This window comes from Meriones unguiculatus, chromosome 6, assembly GCF_030254825.1.
Source record: "Meriones unguiculatus strain TT.TT164.6M chromosome 6, Bangor_MerUng_6.1, whole genome shotgun sequence".
Taxonomy (NCBI): domain Eukaryota; kingdom Metazoa; phylum Chordata; class Mammalia; order Rodentia; family Muridae; genus Meriones; species Meriones unguiculatus.
In genome coordinates, this window is record NC_083354.1 from 131,307,122 (window position 1) to 131,319,165 (window position 12,044).

The window sequence follows — 12,044 nt, forward strand, 5'->3', positions numbered from 1 at the left end:
ACTTGCCAACATACACATATCTAGGCCTTGTTACTGGTATGATATAAATATCACACACTGTACAAGTTGTGGTACAAGGAAGGTTATTTTGGGAATGGCAAGACAGACAGTGGGAGAGCTTAGAAGAGAGAAGAGAATACAAAGTGGGGTGGGAGACAGACAGCTAATCAGAGGACAGACAGAGGGACAGGCAGAGAGAGAGGAGGAGAGGGAGAGGTAAGAGAAGGGGGTCCTTTTACCCCCTGGGAGCTGCAAGAAATGATGACATCACAGGTTGCCAAGCAACCCAGAGATGCAACCCAGAGATAGGTTGCCTATATGCCAATACTAACTAAAAAGTACTAAAGAGTACTCAGCAACAAAATAACGTTAATGTGATTAAGTAATATAAAAATGATCAAAAAAGGCTTTATTTAAAGATATTATACAAATGACCAACAAATTTTGGGAAAAGGGTGCTCAACACTATCAGGGAAATAATCAAAATGATGAGAATCTATATCAGTTTAAATACTCAAAAAGAATAAAAATCATTGTCAGTCAAAAGGCAGAGAAGGGGACTTCTGTACTCTGTAGTATGAATGTAAGTTATTAAAACATGACAGAAAACCACATACGAGCTATCCAAAAGGGCACAATTGTATCATTCAATTCCTTCACTAAATTATATTTTCAAAGAAAAAAAAATATAGCCATGCACATCTCTCTCTCTCTTTCTCTCTCTCTCTCTCTCTCTGTGTGTGTGTGTGTTTGTTCTGTATTGTGTCTAGCAGTAACAATCAAACAAAATGTATCTATGGATTTGAGAAATTCCTTGTAGAAATTCAAGAAAGTCCATCAGGGAAGGGAGGAAGGAAGGAAGGAAAGTGATATAAATCTCTTTCAATTAAAACATTGGGTAACAGGGGCTGTCTCTGACATGAACTCAGTGGCTGGCACTTTGATCACCTCCTCCTGATGAGGGAACAGCTTTACCAGGCCACAGAGGAAGACAATGCACCCAGTTATGATGAGACTTGATAGGCTAGGGTCAGATGGAAGAGGACCTTCCCTATCAGTGGACTTGGGGAGGGACATGGGAGGAAGGGTGGGATGGGGAGGGGATGAGAGAGGGGGCTATACAGTTTGGATGCAAACTGAATAAATTGTAATAAATAAAAAATAATTATTAAAAACATTATAAAAATAGTTATTAATTTGTGACCAACAATGCTTACTATTCTATTTCATTTTGTGCTTTTTATTTTCTTTGATGAAGAAAGTAATGAAAAAAAAAATCTTAGTGAAGAAACAGTTACACTTGTAGGGCCTAATAAAGGGAAATCCTACAGGAGCTTGAAAACAGACACTGAAACAAAGACCACTGAGGAACATTGTTTGCTGGCTTGCTCTACCTGGCTCATTCAGTCTGCCTTTTAACACAACCCGGGACCACCTGCCTAGAGTTGACTCTACAGAGTGCCACAACTTCCCATAGAAAAAGCAATTTGAAACATTTTCTCAATTGAAATCTTCTCTTTCCTTTTTGACTCTAGCTTGTGTCAAGTTAAAAAAAAAAACAAAAAACAAAAATCGAAAACAAACAAACAAAAAAGCCCACGAACCAACACAGTTACCAAATACCTTCCTAGAATTTAGTCTTCCCACCAAGAAAAAAGTGAAATGAAGGAATCTTTCTTTTGTGCTCATGAGCAGTACTAGCACATGCATGTGGAGGTCATTCCAAGGGCTACAGGTGACCAAACTCATCTGGGCAAAACACTTTGCTCTTTCCTTCTGAGAAAATCGATCCCGAACTTCTCCTGGGGTGTGTGGATTAGCATGGAGTAAGCCATGATTTGATGAGTGTGGCTGGAGAAGCTAAGGGAGGAGGACTCACTGCTATCAAGTGTTGTGATAATGTCACAAGGTGATAAAATGGGGGGGGGGGGCAGGAAGAGCTGTTACTGTGGAGCTGATTTGATGACTTTGGCTCCATTTGCCTATTCTGTTAAAGGGATTTTACTGGGACAGCAAATTGTTACTGGGGACGAAGGGCAACTGGGCTTTTCATGATTCCATGAGTCTACAATGATGAAATTAGAAACTGAAAAATATTGAACACATAGTCAATTTTGCCTATATGACTTCATTGAAATGTAAAAGTCTAAAAGCAACTCAAAACTATTAAATGAAAAGGAACAATTTTTAGCAATTCTAGCTTAAAGGACAGAAGTACTGCTCAAAGGAAGAGGCTGAAATAATATCCTTTAGTTTTATTGAAAATTTTGATGAGTAACTGAATTGAAGAAGTAGATTCTATCTCAGTTTTCCTTGACTGAAAAAGGTTATCATTCCTGTTCGCTGTCAGCCTACCACATAATTTAATCCTATCAACCTACCACATAATTTAATCCTGAAATCTGTATAACTATTTTTAAAATTCATTATTCAACTGAAGATCAACAGCTAGAGCAACAATCACAACTAACAGAAAAATAGAGTATACATAGTTTTGTTTTTTAATTTTACATATGATGTCTAGATATTAACATTGTAGATTAGGTAATTTAAAATAACTTTAAATAACAGGCAAGTTTCTAGAGAAAAAGATGGAGCAAGAAACTGAAATAGTATTATAAATCTTTAGTTTTTGTTATTGGAAACCAAGAAACCAATACAGGACAAAAAAGTTAAAAAAAAAAAACACACAGAAGATAGAATTAGTAAAGTGGAAGAAAGGAAAATTAGCACCTCTAAAATGAGGAAGAGATAAAGACAATAAGAAATATATAAAGGCTTAAAGGGAAAAGAACTATTTAGGTTCCCAGGGAACCTAAAATGAGAGATGACAAACAATGAAAAAGAAACTATTTGAAATACACTCTAAAAATCTCTAAGACCAGATGAAGATTACAAGCTCATAGATTTAGAAGCATAAAAGTAAAAGAGAAAGTAAAAACAAAACCAAAAAGCATGTGCATGCATAGCAAAATAAAGCTACTGAAAAGCAAAAATTAAAATGAAGCCTCACTGCTAGACAAAGAATTTCAGACAGTTAATAACTACTGAGAGAGGGAATTTCCACGTCCCAGGGCTGAGCCCCCATTGGTTATCCAGTAGAAAATGGCCAGCCTTGAAGCCATATATACACAACACTGAAAGGATTCAACGAGTTGTATTTGTTAATGTGCACACATCTCGGGTGCCTGCTCCTTAATCACTTCTCCCTGGTGGAGCATCCTAACCAGACCACAGAGTAAGAGGATGCATGCAGTCCTGATAGGACCTGTTCTGCTAGGGTTAGACAACAGTGGAGGAGGACTTCCCCTCTATGTGGACTAGGGGAGAGTGAGAGCAATAGGGAAGGAAAAGGGAGTGAGGGTGGGACTGGGAAAAGATGAGGGAGGGGACTACAACCAGGATACAAAGTGAATAAATTGAAAATAATAATAATAATAATCAAATAAAAGTTAAGGCACTATGCTCATCAACATGAGGATAAACAAATGCATCAAACAAATACAACAGATTTCTGAGGCTTTTCTAGATAATCATTTGATTTATAACAATTTTGGCAGTTCAGTTCAGTGAACATGCAACGACTTTTCAATCACAGCAAAAGATTATTAAGAATTATTAAGAATGACCTTCAGATCACATCACAAACAATAGTCTATAGCTAATTCCAGATCAATTGGCGGGTAAAAGACAAAGCAATTAGAGTTACACTATAGAAAGTTGGCTTGGAGTAGGTGAGTCACAAAATCTCGTGCCAGAACACACAGACATTCGACTAAATATGAACACCCACTTATCATACAGGAAAACTGAGCTACGTATAAAAGAACTCATTTGGATAAATACATAAAAATACTTTTATGTCTGGAGAAAAATGCTCATCAGCACAAATAAAATGTATAAAACGAATAAGTGTGTCCTTTTTAGACATATGATTTGCTCACATAATTTTAACTGCATTAGAATATAAGCCAACAAAATAATGCTAGGTTTTGCAAAGTACCAGAATAGAAGCCCTAAGGAATGGGAAATTCAGAGCAGCTTGGTAACTACCGTAAAAGACAAATACAGAGTTACAGATGAGTGCGTGATCATTAACACGTCGCCATAGCAAACACTGCTGTTTTATTTTCCTGCGTCTCGCACAGATGGGAATGGCTCAGTGTTCGGCATCCAGGCTCGTCTCCAACAAACTGGAAATGGACTTGGCACATTTTCACTCAGTATTTAAAAACAATATATACACATAATAATCATTAATGAACAATCAGAGATTTTTGAGAGGAAAGGAACATACTTCAAACCTGACCCCACAAACCACTTTAATTAGAAACTCCTACTTATTAATCCCTCTCTGGACAAACTTCCAAACTAGGATTTTTCTCCTTGCTCTTCTTTACTGTTTTTAATTATTTTCAAATGTCTATTCCTCTTCTCTTAATACATCATGTTTTCTATTATGCCCAAACAAAAGGTAAGCATAATCCAGATTGCATTCCCAGATATGTACTCAAGCCTTTCAAATCCTTCCTGTTCTCACCAATCTAGCTAAAAAGAACTTCATTTAAAAGAATTGTGTCCCTTCTCCTACATATATAACACTTATAGACATAATAATACATTTTTGTATGACAGAAATACATTTTTGTATAGATATATGGTTGTTTTTCCCTTAGGTGTACCTATGCTGTCCAGGGACCGCTGAGCCCTGACTGACACTTTGAAATAGTGTTTCCTATTCCAGGCTGATGTCACAGCTGTAAGAATACCATCTTCCCTCTGTTCCAGATGTGTTTGTTTTGTTTTGTTTTGTTTCAGTCAGACAAAACTGCACTTACATGTTCAGAGGCAGAATTTATATTCTGGAAATATGCATTTGCTACTGATACTAATAGGTATCATCAAGACTGCAAATTCTTATCTCATAATGCCCTTCTTGGAGAAGGTGATACTCCAAGTAGCATCACTACTTGTTGTTGGGAAAATATCAAGAGGAAATATTCTCATCTTATCACACCATTTTGACATAAACCAAGATCGATTGACTATTTCACCTCAATTTTCAAATTACAGAGAAATTTTCAAAATGCAATGTAGATTTCACTTCCTCAAAGGGGGAAAGAAACTGATGCTCTCATCAAAGTTTCATCTTGAAAGGGCCTAGCACGTGTCTAAGTTCAACTAGAACACAAACCCGGAATGATCAGAGAGTATCAAATGGATTTCACTAAAGCGCCATGTGAGGGAGAAGGCGAGGCTGCCACTTAGCACTTCAGTCAAGATGTCTTCATTTAAAAAGTCACTTTAGGCATTCTAGTCCTCCAGGACCTAGCAGGCCTAATCCATCAAATCCGATTCCATCTGCCTTTGACGTCTCTACCATTTTCTCATATCACATTTTTATAACATAAGATCAGCCATATTTTACACAGATAGCAGCTCCATGCACGTTTAGCCCATTTGGGTTCTAGGTTATTCTCAAGAGGACCAATGCCCTTCGCATAGAAGAGCTTCTGCAGGCCCCTCCGGAAAGCTGTGGACTTCAGGTTCTCTATACGCTTCAGGTACTCAGTGAGACCGTTAACATTCTGGCATGCACTAAGCCTCTATATCTTTCGCAAGCACATTACAAATGTACTTTTACACAGATTGCCATGCAAACACATATTTGTGAAAATGTATAGATATTTGTATATATGTGTATATATGCATATGCGTATATATGTCTACGTATATTGCATCCATGTTATTTACATAAAATATACAAAGTAAGCTAAAATGCCAAAACAAAATCAAGCACCTCTTTGAAGTCTCAGTGTAAAAGTTTATAATCTTGCTTAACATTGTAAAACTCTTTTAAAAAAGGCTGCCTACAAACACAACTTTGTGAAAGTTGTTCATAGTAGAAGTTGCAGCCTAAATATTCAAGCTATAAAATGCTACCACAGTAAAAGCCAGACACAGAAGTGATGAATCATTACAAATACTTTTTTAAAGTTTCCTATTGTGTTGATCCCAAATAATATGCTGTATTACAATACCTTTAATGGGAAAGGCACAAGGCATTGGAACATCATAAATAATTATTAACATCTAGTTCCTGAAACTAATGGTATTCACTATAGTATGAACATTTTTCTTACATCTGTCAGATGGCCAAAAGTTGGTTTTGCTGTTTGAATCATAAGCTCCTTGATCACAGGGTCCAGTTCTACAGAGAAATGAGATAAATAATAACAACATTATCAAAAAAATTTTAAGCTCATAAAAAATGCAAAACATTTTTGTTTATTACTTTGTCAAAATAAAATTGATATATTGATTCATTCCAAATCACTTCATATTATCCTACAGAACTGGAGCATAAATGATTCAGTTTAAATGTCATAATGTACACATTCATAATCAAAAATTAATATGATTTCTGGCTTGCTCTTAAAAAATCACTTCCATGACAGAATATAAAAATATTATTTGTTTTATTTCTTAAAGAATTCTTGGAAAGGGCCAGGGAAGAGAGAAGGGAGGAAGGGTGGGGTTGGGAGGGAATGAGGGAATGAGGGAGCGGGATACAGCTGGGGTACAGAGTTAATAAAAATAACTAATAATAAAAATAATAAATAAATAAAAGAATTTTGTGATCCAAATTAAGAGATATATAATTTATCTTTCAAATGTTTGTCTTTTTGAGAGTAAAAAGTTATTTATAATTATACTACAACTAGAGCAGACTATGTTGCACATGGAAGTACAAAGGTTGTGTGACTGTAAACATTTGGGAATTTTCTAGAACATGAAAGAGGTCAAGGATGTCCATCTTCCTGCCAGGATTCAGATATAGCACTGGTTTAAGACACCAAGAAACAAATGTATTCTGAGTCTCATTTGGGGTAGAAACTGCCTCTGTGTAACCTGATGAAGTTGACAGTCAATGTTTTAAAAGACAGGGGATGTCTGTTCTGGAGACAGAGGAGAGTAAAGGCTTCAGACATGCCAAAAATAAATAAAAGAATGCACAAAACAGAAAAAGGTGTGCAACACCCTGATTCTTTTTTTTGTCTTTTTAAATTTTTTTCTCCTTCAGAATTTATTCATTGTATATCCCTCATTTCCCTCTAGTCCCACCCTGCCTCCCTCTTTCCCACATCCCCTTCCCTTAGTCCACTGAACAGGGAAGTTCTCCACTAGTGTCATCTGCCCATAGCTTGTTAAGTATCATCAGGACTGCCTGGACCCTCTTTCTCCATGGCCAGGCAATACCACATCATCAGGGGCAAGTGAAGAAATTACCCCAGAAATTGACATATGGGATTCTATAAAATTAAACTTCTTTTGTATAGCACAGAAAATAATCACTACAGTTAAAAGATAGAAAGTGAAGAATCCTATGAACTACATTTAAGATATTAAATTAATATCTAGAAAACAAATAATTAAGAATAGAAAAACACACACAAGGACAATCATGCTAATAATAAACGTGCTAATGAATAGGCAGTTCTCAAAATTAAAAATGGTTAATAAATAATTGAAAATGTTTTCAACATCCTTGGACATTAGAAAAATACAAATTAAGACAGCTTTCTCACCCCAGTAAAAAAAAAAATTACCCTCTAGAAAACAAATAAACAAATGTCTGTAGCAGTGTAGGAAGAGAATAATCCTTATGTACCTCTGCAGAAGTCACTATGGACAATAGCATGCAAGATTTAAAAAAAAATAACCTTAGAACTACCATACTATCCAGATGGACCATTATTTGTTACATACATGAAGGATACATATAGGATATATATGTGTATTGTACACACATCAATTCCTGTATCTTTTACAATAATTATGGACTATAATAAACCTAGACATTATCAACAGATCAACTGGTAAAATGTTTGATGTGCACACATTAAAACTTGAGTTTAATCCTCAGAATAACTAAAATAGCAAGTTCTGATCCCATGCTTATAAACTCATAACTTGAGGGCAGTTGCAAAAATATCCCTGGCCCTCACTAACCAGTCAGATGAACTTATTTGGTGAGCTCAAGAGCAATGAGAGATATTGTCTCAAAAAATAAGGTGGGGAGCACTATAAATTGATAGACGAAATTATCCTCTTGTAAATTCTTCACTTGTAAATTCTTCATTAGATTCTGTACATACCCATATAGCTATGCAACCTATGAGCATACATGCACACACACACAAACACACAGGCACACACGCACACACACACACACATAATTGATGGATTTCTAAATTAAGTAAATTATGTCACCACATACTTTACATACCACTGTCCTTAAATCTGTCACAATTTGACAAATGATAACTTGGTCTCTTGGGAAAACTAAGCAAAGAGCTTTGTCAGGGTTTTAGTCAGAGACTATCCAACTTGATGTTAGGTTAGAACAGATACTTAAACAGGACTAAGATACTGTTTCTGCTATTGTTAGTTAACATAAGACATCTAGAGTTGCCTTGACTTTGCGGTTTAATGTCTAAATGGAAATATCATTTCTCACAACACGGGCTACCAGCATTATACTCATTGTTTCTTATATGCTAACTTTCCATTATCTATGTCATAATACTGCATTTAATGATTTAGAAAATGAAATAAATTATATATTGTCTCCAAATCAAGAATTTGTAGAATGACCAGAATAACATAATATTTAAGTATTCTAAATAATCAGATTTCATTTAAATGTAGCTCAACTCATTGAGAAAGCAGAAGTCAAAGTGCAAAGAACATATTTCTGTGTGTCAGTTGACTGTGGCACATGGAATTTTCATGCCTTTATAAACTTAACAGACAGAGATGGGTGCAGAAACGCCAGGTGATTCCATTTCAGTAATTATGGTAGTCATAAAAGAATTATTGTTTCCTCTGCTTTATAGTCTCAGAAAGTCCTGAGGAGGAACAGCTGGAAAAGTAATGTCAGATTGATCTGCAGGATGTAATTCAAAGGGTCCTGCTGTTAGCCGATTTCCCCACAGAAGAAGGCCCTGAAGAGTTGACAGATTTTCATGAGCACGTATGTGGGCTTTAAAGCTCACTGACTGTGAAAGAAATGGGCTATATCTACGCTCAGTCTACAGAAAAATAACAGTTTCTGGGAAGAGATATGTAGTGTTTCCCTCTCATTCTAAACTTGCAGTGAAATGCACAAGTTTTTGGTTATTTAACTAATCTTAAATTTGTGGAATTAAGTTGATGAATTATAGAATATATAACACAACACATGCACTCACACACACACATCCACGCAGTATGCCTGCTGCAGCATGCTTGTGAGATGCTACACTCATGCACCTGTGACTGGTTTTGAGATTGGGCAATAATTTTTCTCATAATGTCCTTGTCCATTTGGAGTGGAAGAAGTACAATGGGTCTGGTTTGTAGCACAAAAACTATCAGCATCTATTCTATGTAAGGGTTTATGCAGAATTAATTCACGTCTTTCTTAAATGCTTCGTAAATTTCATGAGTTTAAAACAAGGAATATGGTGAGAGTATCTTAAATTAAATATTAAGTTATTTTCATAAATAATATTATTCATTTTAATGTCTTTTGTGATTTTTCTGATACTCCTGTTTCTAGAATTTTCTTAATTTCATCTAAATATTTAAATTTATTGGCATGGGTAATTATAGTAGCCTCTTTTGGTTTCTAAAAGGCTTGTTTTACAAGACTCATGGTACATATGTACGTGGGTGTTTTCCATGGCCGGAGAGGACACCAGATCCTCTGCAACTAAGGTGTAAGCAGCTGTGAGCTGTCCAAGGTGGGTACTGAGAACAACCTGGGTCTCTCAAACAGTCATCCATATTCTTAACCCCTAAGCCATCTGTACAGCAAAACTAGCTTTATCAGTGCAGAGCAACACAGCTGTAGATACTAGGCCCAAAAAAGTCAGATAATTTAAGGTTTTTGTTCTAATTCTGTGAGTAGTTAGGTTTAATTTCTCTGTGTTTTAACAATTTACTTTGAAACACATTTTTTAAACTCCTTTAATCCCAGCACATGGGAGGCAGAGGTAGGTGGATCTGTATGAGCTCAAGGCGAGAATGGTTTACATAGTGAGTTCAGGACAATCAGAGGTATGTAATGAGACAGTATCTCAAAAAATGACAACAAACAAAAACTACATAAATAAAATTTAAAGTTTTATGCTGTCAGTTGGTATTTCCTTTGCTTATTTGCTCTTTGGGTTTCATAGCTAGAAGCTGTGTCCACAGTATGACATAAACGTCTATAACCATGTTACTTTCTAAGTGCTTTATAGTTTTAGTGATGGTGTTCAAAGACTTCATTCATTTAGCTTATTTTTTGTTTATGTTATTAAAACATAAACTTAGTTTTAAACTAGTGTATTTGTCTAACCACTGGTTTGTTTGTTGGTTGGTTGGATGGAGCCAGGCCCTATGATAAGGAAGCTGAGGTGGTAGGCTCACAGGTTCCCTGGGGTTTGCCCTCAGCTGCAAACTGAATTGACCACTGTGGGAAACTTCATGAACCCAGGCTCAAAAGATTAAGGGAGGCCCGGTGTTGTAGCTGAGTGGTAAAGTGCTAGCCTAGCTAGCACTCATGAAACCATACCTTAAATTTTCAGAGAAAGAGAGGGAAAGGTTAGTAAATGTCTGAATCGTTATTTGTTTTGGAATCTTCATTAAATGGTGAGTTTTTATTTATTGATAGTTGAATACCACAGAATAAGGATGACTGTAATTATATGCTGGGCTATACAGTCAGAAACATGATCTGTCTTACTTTGATAGTCTATTTCAACATATTTTTGACTGTTCTGGGTTCTTTAGGTTTTTATATTGGTTTTAGGAACTTTTTTGTCAATTTATATACTCAAAGAAATGGGGATGTTGACAGAGTTATGGCAAATTTGCTATATGATCTAGGTAGTATTGCTCTCTTACCACAATGTTTCTAAATTTTTGCAGAATACATTGTATTTTCAGTGTTTAAATCACTTACTTTCTTATTTTTATCACTAAATTTACATTCTTTATTATTATCATAAGTTACTTTTCTTAGGTTCAATTTTGCTTCATCATGACTGATTTGTAGAAACATAGTTTTACCCAATGTAACCTGACCATTTAAAAGCGCACTTATTATCTCTCATGGCATTTGTTCGTGAATTCCTTGATATTTTTTTACATAAAAGCCTTTGCTATGCAGACTATCAAAGCATATTCTGAGCCTGATGGCCAACTGTTGGGCAGAGTGAATGGAATTTTATGTAAGAAGTGGGAAATAGTAAGAGCTGGAGAGGACAGGGTCTCCACAAGGAGAGCAACAGAACAAGAAAATTTGAACACAGGGAACTTCCCAGAGACTCATACTCCAACCAAGGACTATTCATGGAGATAATCTAGAACCCCTGCACAGATGTAGCCCATGGCAGTTCAGTGTCCAAGTGGGTTCCATAGTAATGGGAAGAGGGACTGCCTCTGACATAATCTGATTGGCCTTCTCTTTGATCACCTCCCCCTGAGGGGGGAGCAGCCTTACCAGGCCACAGAAGAGGACAAACCAGCCACTTTTGATGAGAACTGATAGACTAAGATCAGAAAGGAGAGGAGAACCTCCCCTCTCAGTGGACTTGGGGAGGGGCATGCATGCAGAAAGGGGAGGGAGGGTGGGATCGGCAGGGAAGGAGGGAGGGGCTTATGGGGGGATACAAAATGAATAAAGTGTAATTAATAAAAAATTATAAAAAAAACTTTCATCATCAAAACAGAATAATGTAGCTATACTACAGTGTGGATATATTTGTGGCTAATTCCCTAAGAAGGTACATTTATTATACTGGTAGTTCTTTTAGGATTTGATCACATGGACCTTTTGGCTTTTTTCTTATAATATTTCATATTCTTCCTGTGCTCCAGTTTCCTTCAGACCTCTCTCTCCTTACTCATTCAGCTTCATGTTCTCTCCCCTAAACGAAATCATCTACTCCTCAGCATGCAGCCCGCCCTGAGGTATAGCTGATATACCCAGTCTCATCCCATTGAAGGAGACT

At 36.3% G+C, this 12,044-nt stretch overlaps 1 protein-coding gene across 1 annotated transcript in view; it reads right to left on the reverse strand.

The window, feature by feature from the left end:
* The window catches only part of Cnbd1 (cyclic nucleotide binding domain containing 1), a 371,846-nt gene that overhangs the window by 40,069 nt on the left and 319,733 nt on the right, over positions 1-12,044 (reverse strand). The window contains 1 exon segment of the mRNA XM_060384618.1: positions 6,144-6,211. Coding sequence (XP_060240601.1) covers positions 6,144-6,211 — 68 coding nt within the window.